The sequence below is a fragment of the Scyliorhinus torazame genome, chromosome 18 (assembly GCF_047496885.1).
Source record: "Scyliorhinus torazame isolate Kashiwa2021f chromosome 18, sScyTor2.1, whole genome shotgun sequence".
NCBI lineage: Eukaryota > Metazoa > Chordata > Chondrichthyes > Carcharhiniformes > Scyliorhinidae > Scyliorhinus > Scyliorhinus torazame.
The window spans coordinates 18672791-18684695 of NC_092724.1; the positions used below are offsets into that span (position 1 = coordinate 18672791).

At 47.0% G+C, this 11905-nt stretch overlaps 1 protein-coding gene across 1 annotated transcript in view; it reads left to right on the forward strand.

Moving 5' to 3' along the window:
- The window catches only part of mef2b (myocyte enhancer factor 2b), a 149225-nt gene extending 138699 nt beyond the window's left edge, over positions 1 to 10526 (forward strand). The window contains exons 8-9 of the mRNA XM_072482287.1: positions 1167 to 1317; positions 3715 to 10526. Of these exons, the coding sequence (XP_072338388.1) occupies positions 1167 to 1317; positions 3715 to 4015 (452 nt within the window). The 3' untranslated portion in view covers positions 4016 to 10526. The remainder of the gene's footprint in view (positions 1 to 1166; positions 1318 to 3714) is intronic.
- Positions 10527 to 11905: the final 1379 nt, after the last annotated feature.

Below are 11905 nucleotides of genomic sequence, written 5' to 3' on the forward strand. Positions count from 1 at the left end.
AAAGATGTGCAGGATAGGTGGATTGGCAACGCTAATGTCATGATATGCAGACATGCAGATAATGATGCACAGACAGGCAGCTAATGAACACCGAGAACAGGACATGACCAATGAGCAGGCAGGACACTCAGGGGTGGTATCTCACTATAAAAGGCACGAGGCACTCACACTCTGCCTCTTTCCACTGATGATCATCTACAGAGTGAGTCAGGGTGTATTTACAGTATCACACCTCCAGCACGTGGCTAAGGGCTAGTCTGGTTCAGTCAGACAGAGTAACCACACTTAGGTTAGCAGAGAGTCTAACTCATAGAGAACTGTGCTAACTGTGCTACTGGTTCAATAAATGAGATTGAACTAACTTCAAGGTCTGGAGTATCTTTTGGTTAAAGCTGCATCCAGTTGCAGCCTGTGTTATCCCAGAGTACATAACACAACAGCTAAATTGCCCCTTAATTGGAGATTTTTTTTAAAAGTCTCTGGAGTGGGACTTGAACGCACGTCGTTCTGAGTCAGGGTTGGGAGAACCACTAGCCATGGCTGACACTGATTAAATAAATAGGAGGTCGTTCAGCCCTTTCTGTCCGTCCTGCCTCTTTGAGAAAAGTATCCAACTAGTCCCACTCCCTTTCTCTTTCCCAATGGCCCTACAAGTTTTTCATTTTCACTTGGGGCATTTTCATTTAGAGCAGCACGGTAGCACAAGTGGATAGCACTGTGGCTTCACAGCGCCAGGGTCCCAGGTTCAATTCCCCGCTGGATCACTGTCCGTGTGGAGTCTGCACGTTCTCCCCGTGTCTGCGTGGGTTTCCTCCGGGTGCTCCGGTTTCCTCCCACAGTCCAAAGAGGTGCAGGTTAGGTGGCTTGGCCATGCTAAGTTGCCCTTAGTGTCCAAAAAGGTGAGGAGGGGTTATTGGGTTACGGGGATGGGGTGGAAGCGAGAGCTTAAGTGGGTCGGTGCAGACTCGATGGGCTGAATAGCCTCCTTTTGCCCTGTATGTTCTAAGCATTTTCAAGGTTGTTATTCAATTTGTTTCCATCAGCCTTTTAGGCAGCACACTCCAGATTACAACAACTTGCTTATTCTAAAGTACCTTCAATTTCATATACATGAACTGGGTTTTATTAACCGTCACTTTCTTTTCCTGTTCCCTGTTCATCTGTAGGTTACTCACTGAATGACAACGTGTCTGTCTCCGTGTACAACTCGCCAGGCGGAGTCCATCCAGACCAGTCTGCAATTTGGCAGCCACGACAGCACCAGCACCATCATTCGCACCAGGCTGACCTTCAATCTTCTCCACACCCCCACCTAGGGTAGGTCAAATGTCCCACCTGTAATCACACTGAGAGTCTGTGGGCAGCTCTGTGTTCATCACAGGGCTGGAGGTGGGCAGGAACCGGTTGCAAACAGTCTATTTTACAGGAATCAGCAAACTAACAAAGTCTGTTTAATTAGAGCCTCTACAAACTGCAGCAAACCTATTTCGTGTTCAAAACAACAGCAATTTCTCGCCACAGCAGAGTGTTTTCTCGAGCAAGGTGCAGTGAGTGGAGGACAGTATGCATAACACAGATTATCAAGTCCATCCCTGTCCCTTACAGCAGGATGTGACCTCCAGGTGTAATTAATGGGTAAATTACCCAATCATCTCCATCCTGGGCAGGACCTGCGATATCACCTTGGATATCCATAATCATTCCTTATCTGTCCCTCCTGAGGGCAGTATGGCGCAGTGGTTAGCACTGCTTCCTCACGGCGCCGAGGACCCGGGTTCGATCCCGGCCCCGGGTCACTGTCCGTGTGGAGTTTGCACGTTCTCCCCGTGTCTGCGTGGGTCTCGCCCCCACAACCCAAAGATGTGCAGGGTAGGTGGATTGACCACGCTAAATTGCTCCCTAATTGGAAAAAAGAATTGGGTACTCTAAAGTTATTTTTCAAAAATAAAAAAATATATATTTATCTGTCCCCAGGCCCCACCTGATCCTAGTTTGATTTTTAACATGGAGGGGATCAAGACTTGAGTCTGCCTCCTGCTGTTGGCCCATAAGTATGGTGCAGCTTGAAGAATGTGCATTGTGCACATGCAGGCCTTGGTGATAATCACACTGCATTTACAACCTACAGTGTGTCAGAAACAAATCCTACCCTGTTTCTTTATGGCTGTAACCCTTCACTTTATTTTTAAGCTTTTTTAGAAAAATCATGCTTTTCTTTCCAAACGACGTTTTAAAGTCATGTTTGTTTGAATATTAACGTTCAGGTGCCTGTCAATTAGAAAGAAAAGCAGATCATTTTTGACACACTGCTTAATGTTCTCAACTCCTCGCACAAACGACTACTGGGACAGGGTTGCTTCACACCAGGTGTCAGGATTAGATAGAACATACTGTGCAGAAGGAGGCCATTTGGCCCATCGAGTCTGCACCAACCCACTTAAGCCCGCTTCCACCCTCCACCCTAGCCGCCTAACCCAAAAACCCCTCCTAACCTTTTTGGACACTAAGGGCAATTTAGCATGGCCAATCCACCAAAACTGCACATCTTTGGACTGTGGGAGGAAACCAGAGCACCCGGAGGAAACCCACGCACACACTGGGAGAACGTGCAGACTCTGCACAGACCGTGACCCAGCAGTGAATCGAACCTGGGACTCTCAACTGAGGCTAAAAGGTTAAATTGTGATGAAGCTGGTATTTCCTCCAGGATAAAAGATTAAGGAGGGCAGTGTCATGAAATGCAGACATGCACATAATGAGATACAGACAGGCATAGCAGTACATAACCAATCAGCAGGCAGAACACTTGGGGGTGGTTTCCCACTATAAAAGGCATGAGGCACTCACACTCCGCCTCACTGGGGACATGTACAGAGTGAGTCAGGGTGTATATATCACATAACACCTCCAGCACGTGACTAAGAGCTAGTCTGGTTCAGTCAGACAGAGTAATCACACTTAGGTTAGCAATGAGTCGAACTCACAGAGAACTGCGCTAACTGTGTGACAGGTTCAATAAATCCGATTGAACTAACTTCAAGATCTGGAGTATCTTTCAGTTAAAGCTGCATCCAGTTGCAGCCCGTGTTATTTCAGTGTGCTTAACCCGACACGCAGCACAGTGGTTAGCACTACTGCCTCACAGTGCTGGAGGCCTGGGTTCGATTCCGGCTTTGGGTGACCGTCTGTGTGGAGTCTACACGTTCTCCCCGTGTCTGCGTGGGTTTCCTCCGGGTGCTCCGGTTTCCTCCCACAGTCCAAAGATGTGCAGGTTGGGTGGATTGGCCATGCTAAATTGCCCCTTAGTGTCCAAAGATGTGCAGGTTGATAGATTGGCCAGGATCACTGCATGGGGGTTATGGGGACAGGGCAGAGGAGTGGGTCTAGATGAAGTGCTTTTTGGGACGGTTAGTGCAGACTCGATGGGCTGATTGGCCCCTTCTGCACTGTAGAGATTCCATAACTGATGATTAAAGAAGTTGATAGGGAAAGATAAACAGAAATTATTTCTTCTGATGGACAAAGCCCCACCCGAAACGCTGTTGAGGCTGGGAGTTGGGAGAAAATGTCAAAGCCTCAGATTTGTGGCTTTTATTAGGGAAGGTATTGAGGGTTACAGAACCAAGGGGGGTGGATGGGGTTAACTTGTATGTCAAACACTACCTAATTTTTGTTTCCTCTCTCTCTCTCTCTCTCTCTCTTTCCCCTTGCTAGGGTTATTGGCAACTCCCACTTGAGCCAGGGCTCCAGCTTGGCCTTGCCTACTTTTCAAACGGTCAACATCAAGTCGGAACGCGCCTCCCCCCACAGCGATGGAGGAGGAGGGGGTGGTGGAATCTTCCACGACGGACGATTGGCACTCAGCGGGCTAGACGGCGCTCACAGTCCCTGTGAAGAACCCAAGGATTACGCCAAGGGCTACCAGTGCCCCATTGTGCTGACCCGGCCCCCGGCCAGGGACGAGGAAAGCCTCACAGCCAAACGGATGCGCCTTGTGGACAGCTGGCAGAGATGACGCTCCGTGGCTATGCCAAAATTTACCGTTTTTAAGAAAGAAACTGACGGAGGCAGCTCCTGGATCTTGCTTTTATTTTGTTTTGCAGTTCTTCCTGTGTTCTCCAGCATAGGGGCCAGGAATTAATTTACATTGAATCTGTTAACCCTTTGAGAACCAGGCTGGCAGTTACCACTTTGATTGGGGATAGGATTGAGGGAGCAGGACAAGGGGGTGTTTCCTCCTCCTCCATTTCCCATGGAGTCAGAGAGGTCGACAGCAAGGCCCTTTGGTCCATCGTTTCTGCGCAGGTCAAAAACAATCACCTAACTATTCTAATCCCATTTTCCAGCTCTTGGCCCACAGCCTTCTCTCTCTTTCCCGCTCTCCAACTCCTCCCCAGAGCCTCGGCTGGTTAGAGGCCTCCGTGCTAGTTTCTGCCATTATGTTTCTGTCCTTTGGTGCATTTATTTTTTTTAATCCCTTTTCCCTTCCTCCGCCTTTAACATCTGCGGCTCCCTTCTTCAGTCGCATGTGCTAAATGTGCCTCCCCTTGTCATGCATTTGTTTCCATATGGGCCATGAAAAACCCTGAGCTCAATCCTTGGTCCGTGACTGAGGGAGAGAGAGGCGGCAGGACATAACACGGACAATCCTGGGGCAATAATTTCTCTGGGCGCTGGGCGCCTCTGGTACACTCCGCCCAAGTGGCCTATCCTCACCTGTTTGATGGCAGGCGGTTTGACTATATATGGCACCGCAGCCACACATGAGAGTGCTGGATAATGAGCAGGAACTGAGGCAGAAAGCTTCCCCCATTTGCCCCCCGAGGCTAATGAGGCAAAATGTAGTCCGTTCACCCCACCCCCCGCCAAAAAAAATGCCCCACAACCCCCCCTACTACCAGCCACGGCATAAATTATGCTTACCTGTACATTCGGGAATTGGCATGGGCAACTTCATGGTTTCATATGGAACAGAAAGCATGCCCATTTCCCCACTAAGCCATGGGTGTGGGTAGCACGTAGCACAAGTGGATAGCACTGTGGCTTCACAGCACCAGGGTCCAGGTTCGATTCCCCGCTGGGTGACTGTCTGTGCGGAGTCTGCACGTTCTCCCCGTGTGTGCGTGGGTTTCCTCCGGGTGCTCCGGTTTCCTCCCACAGTCCAAAGACGTGCAGTTTAGGTGGATTGGCCATGATAAATTGCCCTTAGTGACCAAAAAAACGGTTAGGAGGGGTTATTGGGTTATGGGGATAGGGTGGAAGTGAGGGCTTAAGTGGGGCGGTGCAGACTTGATGGGCTGAATGGCCTCCTTCTGCATTGTATGTTCTATGTTAGACAGCAGAGGATTACAGCTCTGTGCTCACCCACAGCCCAGCCAAGATCAGGAACTCATCCTTGCCTGCCTCAAGTTGGCACGTTGGCGCCAATCCACAGTGTCACAGGGGAATCCTGGCTGACCCGGGAATACGGCTGGTAATCCAATGGCTGGCTATTTTGAGACGGGGGGGTGGCTGGGGTGGAGATGGGTCAGGGAAACGCAATTGAAGGTGGACCCCATTGGAGCAAATTCTTCTTCATTCCCCACAAATGGCTCTTACTCCTGCACCCACATGGCATGTTTCGGGAAGGGGTGGGGCCTCGTTTTAACCTAGGTCGCTGGGCAGGAATCCCACAGGATTGGGAGGAATGCAGGCTTTGCATCCCTTGTGACATTACCCCTCACTCACTCCGACCAAAAGTAAAATTAGGTAAGATGTAAAAACCAGGGCTCTCGCTGATCCTATCAAGCAGGTTAAGTTAAAAGAACCTTTCATTAGATGTTGGAGATGACACATTCTATCATTTATTCTGTGAATATCACAGGCTGCAAATGGATTTCCGTAAACTCTGGGCATCTTAACCCGCGATAAATTTCCTGGGTGCGGTGGAAATGTATCACAGGTTCTCACTGCTCCTGAATACTCAAGTCTTGGGTTAAAACTCCCCTGGTTTCAAACGGGAGACCGTAACTTTGTTAAATATTGTTCAGTTTTATTTTTTAAAAGTGAAGGTTTTTCGCAGTGCGAATAGATTTCTGTGTCTCTTTTTTTCTCTGTGTGAGACCCGTTTAAAGGTGGGGGTAAAATGGAAAGTGTGTGGAAACATTTGTTTTGGTTGTGCATTCGGGGAGAGGGTGCCTGTGCCACTTTTTTGTCACGAGGATGTAAATTGTGCGAGTGACACTATGCCTTTTATTGTTCCTGGTCCGGGAGCAATCGCAAGGCAACTTATCAGCTACATTTATGATGATTCCCCCACCCCTCTCTCCTCTCCCCTCACTTCCCCTTTTCTCCCTTTACCTCCTGTGACTTCTCCTGACCTTCCCCTCACCTCCCTTTCCCTCGACTCCCTGGTGTGTGGGAGATGGTACCTCACTAAGAGCCAACACCCCTGGGACAAGAAGGAGCGTAGCGATTCAATGAAACATTCGCTCACAAATCTCTATTGGATAAAATAGGCACCAAGCATATTTTTGTTAAAGGGAAATTTGTTTCCCATGATATGGTGCCTTGAATTTTTGCAGAATATAAATTTGCTTTAGAACTCATCCTGACCACCCCCCCCCCCCCCCCCCCCCCAACAAACCTTTGTTGAACACAAAACCTCTTGGCACACAAAAATAAGATCTTAATAACTTCATTGAATCCTTCAGCTCTGTTACCCTGTCCCTCCCTCTGTGTCCTGGGGGACAACACTGTACAAGGGAAAACAAACATTACAACAGTTTGACTGAAGGTGTTGGCAACTTTTGCTGTGATTTTATAGGGCAGCTAGAAACTGCAGTACTTTATAATTTCATTATATAATGAGAGTTACTTAAGGTGTGTTGCAAGATCTGCACACTCCCGAGTTTCAATTTTATTTTTGTATTTGAAGCATGTCAAAAAACAAAGCACAGTTCTTGTATTTAGCTGGAATCTGTGTCTGGGTGTTATCTCAACCTTGTGAGGCTGACTACGCTCTCGCTCCTGAATAAGACCCAAATCCCATCAATTGCGAAGCTCTTCTATTACCTCTTTATGGGACACGGTGCAAAAACGGGTTTATTGCCCTAGCTAATCTCTCTATTTAGTTTCCAACTTCTTTCTCTCCCCATTGTAACTCTAATCAATGCTCCCTAAACTCTTCTCTCTTCCTCTTCAGCTCCGAATCCCCCGTTGTACCCAACCTTGCCCTTCCCTACATCCTCGCCGTGATGAAATGAAGACTCATCGCAAAATCACTATTTAACTCATTTTTTAAAACAGAGGGTGCTCCTCCCATCCCTCAGTCTACCCCTCATCTGACGGTTTATAGACCCTCGGAGCCTAAGCTTGTTGGCACTTAGACATTACTCTTGGCTGGATTTATCTTCTTCCCGAATCACTCGCCATTAATAAATCCAATAGGGAATTCAAGAGCAACTTTTTTACCCAGAGAGTGGTGAGAATGTGGAACTTGTTACTACGGGGCGTGGTTGAAGTGAAGTGTGGGTGCATTTAAGGGGAATCTGGATGAACACGGGAGGGAAGAAGGAATACAAGTATATGTTGATTGTTACATGAAGTGGAATGGGAGGAGGCGTGTGTGTAGTATAAACACTGGCATGGACCATTTAGGCTGAAATGAAAATGAAAATCGCTTATTGTCAGAAGTAGGCTTCAAATGAAGTTACTGTGAAAAGCCCCTAGTCGCCACATTCCGGCGCCTGTTCGGGGAGGCTGGTACGGGGATGGCCTGTTTCAGTGTCATGAATACTTTGTAATATTCTTCCCAAGTTTGTTAGTGCCCTGCACTCAAGAGTCTTCACCGGGTGTCCTAATTTAAAAAAATAAACAGAATAAAAGTCACAAACCAACTAGTGTGATGAAGGAAATCTCCCAGTTTTTTTCTTCTCTAAATGCAAGGCAACCCTCCTGAAGATAGAAACTGTAAGCTTCATCCTCAATGACTAAACTCCAGGGGCAAGGGTGCAATAGGGCAGAAGTTGCAATGGGGTATTTGGTGCAATAGGATATTTATTGCAATGGAATATTTGTTGAGATGGGACATTGATGGTAATAGGGCATTTGTTCCACTGGGGCATTGATTGCTTAGGAGCATTTGTTCCACTGAGACATTGATTGCGAAGACCCATTGATTGCGAGGCCGCATTGATTACGAGGACGCATTGATTATGAAGACGCATTGGTTGCGATGGGTCACTGAGTTGGGGCATTGGTTGCGATAGGGCACCGATTATGATGAGGCATTGATTGCGATGGGTCACTGATTGCGATGGGTCACTGATTGCGATTGAGCTTTGATTGCGATAGAGTTTTAGATGTGATGGGAAAGGATATCTCCTATTCAAGTTATTACAGGTGATTTCCTTGTCAGAGAAGAAGTAGCAAACTGCCTTCCATCCTCCCTATGATGTTAAAGCTCAAGTGCCTCCTGTGCCACTGACTGGAAGGTAGTGTTAGACTATGAGGGATGTCAACAGGAATTAGCCAATGGGTCCGATGGCTTGGTGATAGGCGTGTTGCCAACTCAAGTCAGATGAATTCCTGGATGTTCAATTACATGACCTTTATCTTTTTTTTTTCCCACCTGTAAATTTTTTTATTACTAATGAACAAAGTTTTAAAGATTTTAAAAATGCACTATTTATTTTAGTGTCTGCTATGATTTATCTCCTGGGCTTGGCTTGCAGCCTGTTCCGGAGATTAACCTTTGATTCCTGGAGAGTTGGCAACATGTGATACATTCAACTTTTTGACGCAGGTGTTTCTGTTGTAGATGGTATCCATCCACCTATACTGCCCTCTAATGGGTTGGAGGAGGATGCAATCGGGATACTTGCTAGTGCAATACAGAGCCATCAGCAAGAGTTGGTCAGTTAAGAGTGAGACAGATTACGTTCCTCGTATAAATGAGCTGTTTTTATTTTCATGACAGAAGCCCAACTAATTCGGTGTTGATTTTAAGCAAGAGTGATTGGTTGTCACTCGTAATGGTCAACATCTCCCACCCAGAAGGAAAGAAAATAGTCAAACAGGGAAAGAATGCTGATCGGGAAGTGTTATTTCCTTCTGGAATTCTGAGGCAAAATGGGTTCGAATTGTGTGGCATCACCTCAAGGTGCTTTCAGGTGATAGAAACACGTTGATGCATTTGATCTCGAACTTCCATCTGAAAAGGGCAGCACGGTAGCATGGTGGTTAGCACAGTTGCTTCACAGCTCCAGGGTCCCAGGTTCGATTCCCGGCTTGGGTCACTGTCTGTGCGGAGTCTGCACCTTCTCCCCGTGGTGTGCGTGGGTTTCCTCCGGGTGCTCCGGTTTCCTCCCACAGTCCAAAGATGTGCAGGTTAGGTGGATTGGTCATGCTAAAAAATTGCCCTTAGTGTCCAAAATTGCCCTTCGTGTTGGGTCGGGTTACTGGGTTATGGGGATAGGGTGGAGGCATGGGATTGGGTAGAGTGCTCTTTCAAAGAGCTGGTGCAGACTCGATGGGCTGAATGGCTTCCTTCTGCACTGTTGGAATCACTGTATGATTCTATGATTCAAACTCCAGTCTCTTCTTCACAGCATCCAGCTGTTCTGCAAATGAATCTGGTAACATGGCCTTAAGCACCCTCCCTGGTAACCCTTTTATTACAGGCAGGAGGAGGGAGGAGAGTGTTACAGGCAAGGGAAGAGTGTTGTCGGTAATGTTACAGGCAGGGGGAGTGTGTTCCTGGGAGGGGAAGAGTATTGCTGGTGAGGGAGAGTGTTATGACCAGGAAAAGAGTGGTGTAAGGGAAGAAGCATGGGACAGTGTTAGAGGCAGGGGGAGAGTGCTGGGGACAGTGTTGGAGGCAAAGGGTGTGTTATGCGGGGCAGGAGGGGAAGAGTGTGTTGAAGGCAGAAGCAGACTGCTATAGGGAGGGGCATTGTGGATGGGAGAGAGTGTTATGAGCAAGAGGATAGCGTTAAAGGCTGGGAGAAGGTGCTGCTTCAAGAACAGTAGAGGACGCAGCAATTCTGAATCCCCATAGCATTGGAGAGTTAGTGTCTCAGGCTATTATATTGCTGGAAGGTGGATGGGGGGGGGAATTGCAAATGTAATTGGTAGGTGGTGTCCAGCACTCAGAGGGTTATTTTGTTCTGTTTGTTAACAATCATTAGTAAACAAAAAAGATGCAGAGGTTCCAACAGGAGACCATATTTTCACATGCCCCACTCCCACCCCATCTCCCATTAGTTTGAATGAAGATGTTCAGCGATGTTGTTTATTTTGCCCGTCCAAAGTTGCCTTCTTTGCTGCCGTACCACTTCAGAATGTTCTAGACTTCTCCAGAAGATTCTGCGTAATTGGTTTTAGAGACTCCATTCGAAAATCACAGTGTTGTCTTTCCTTTCCACCCCTCAATCCCCACAACGAGCCTGTACATTAAGATAGAGGCGGAATTCTCCAGGGAAAAGCACTGTTGTATTTTATTAAGTTAACTTAAAAAAAAACAAATAAAAGTCCTTATCCTGCTACGTTGTGTCCCATTGCTTTCCTTCCTTAAATCAAAACTGGGCGAGATGTGGGAATGGAAACATGGAACTCTCAAAACTGGAACTAAAGTAGAAACTTGGAAACTTAGAAGTAACTAAATTAGCGCCTGGTGGAAGTGGGTCATTTTAACCACCATCGCTCCAACAGAAAGACGGTGCGTAACGGTAATGTTACTGAACTAGTAATCCAGAGGACCAGGCCAATAGCCTCGACATATGGGTTCAAATCCTGGTGGAATTTAACTTGAATTATTTAAAAAATCTGGAATATATTTTTAATAAAGCTCACCTCAGTAATGGTGACCATGAAACTATTATTAATTGTTGTAAAATCCATCTGGTTCACTAATGTCCTTTAGGGGAAGGGAATCTGCCATCATTACCCGGACTGGCCTACATGTGACTCCAAACCACAGCAATGCGGTCGACTCTTAAACTGCCCTCTGAAATGGCTGAACAAGTGCGAAGTTCAAGGGCAATTGGGGGTGGGCAAGTAGTGCTGGTGTCGCCACATCCCTTGAAATAATTTTTTTTTAAACAAAAAAGAAAGTCAGTCGCCGGTTTCTCTACCATGTCACTGACCTCAAGAACAACAACCCAACCAGCATTTGCCTAGCACCTTTTACTCCGCAAAACATACCAGGCCACTCCACAGGAGTGTAATTGGACGAAGTTTTGACAGGCGGTCAAAGAGGTTTAATGGACCCTTTTAAAGGGGGCGAGATGCAGACATTTAGGGAGGGAATTTCAGAGCTCAGGATCTTAGCAGCTGGAGACGTGGCTGCCAATGGTGGAACGACTAAAAACCCAGGCTACATAAGCTGACACTGGCCAGGCCCAATTTATTTTCCATTCCGAGATGCCTCTTTTGTGAATGCGAGACTTCAAGAGGATATTAAATTCCAATAACGTAGTCAGGGAGAACCATCAGGGGCCGGGCAGACTGGTTTCCCCCTCCGTACGATATTGGTGAGTCACTGTTTTTATGGGTATCGCAACACCACAAATCACCAGGTTTATTCAATTCAAATTTGCAAATCTTTGCAATTTGTAGCTCCACAAAGCTGTTATCAAAGCCCCACTCTACCATAGTCCAGGGAGCCTTTGTCCGTTTCTACATGAAGATCCATTCACCAAGGTCAATGATTGGGTTGATGATGTGTGAACTAAAAACAGATGGTTTTGGAAAAACGCAGCAGGTCTGGCAGCATCTGCATTTGCTGCCGACTTGCCAAGTTTCTACAGCACTTCATGCTTTTATTTCAGATCTCCAGCAGCATCGGAAGTATTTTGCTTCTGTTTATCATGATGTACGATACCACTGCTGTACTGAAGGCGTGCTACGCTCTCAAAGATGCTGT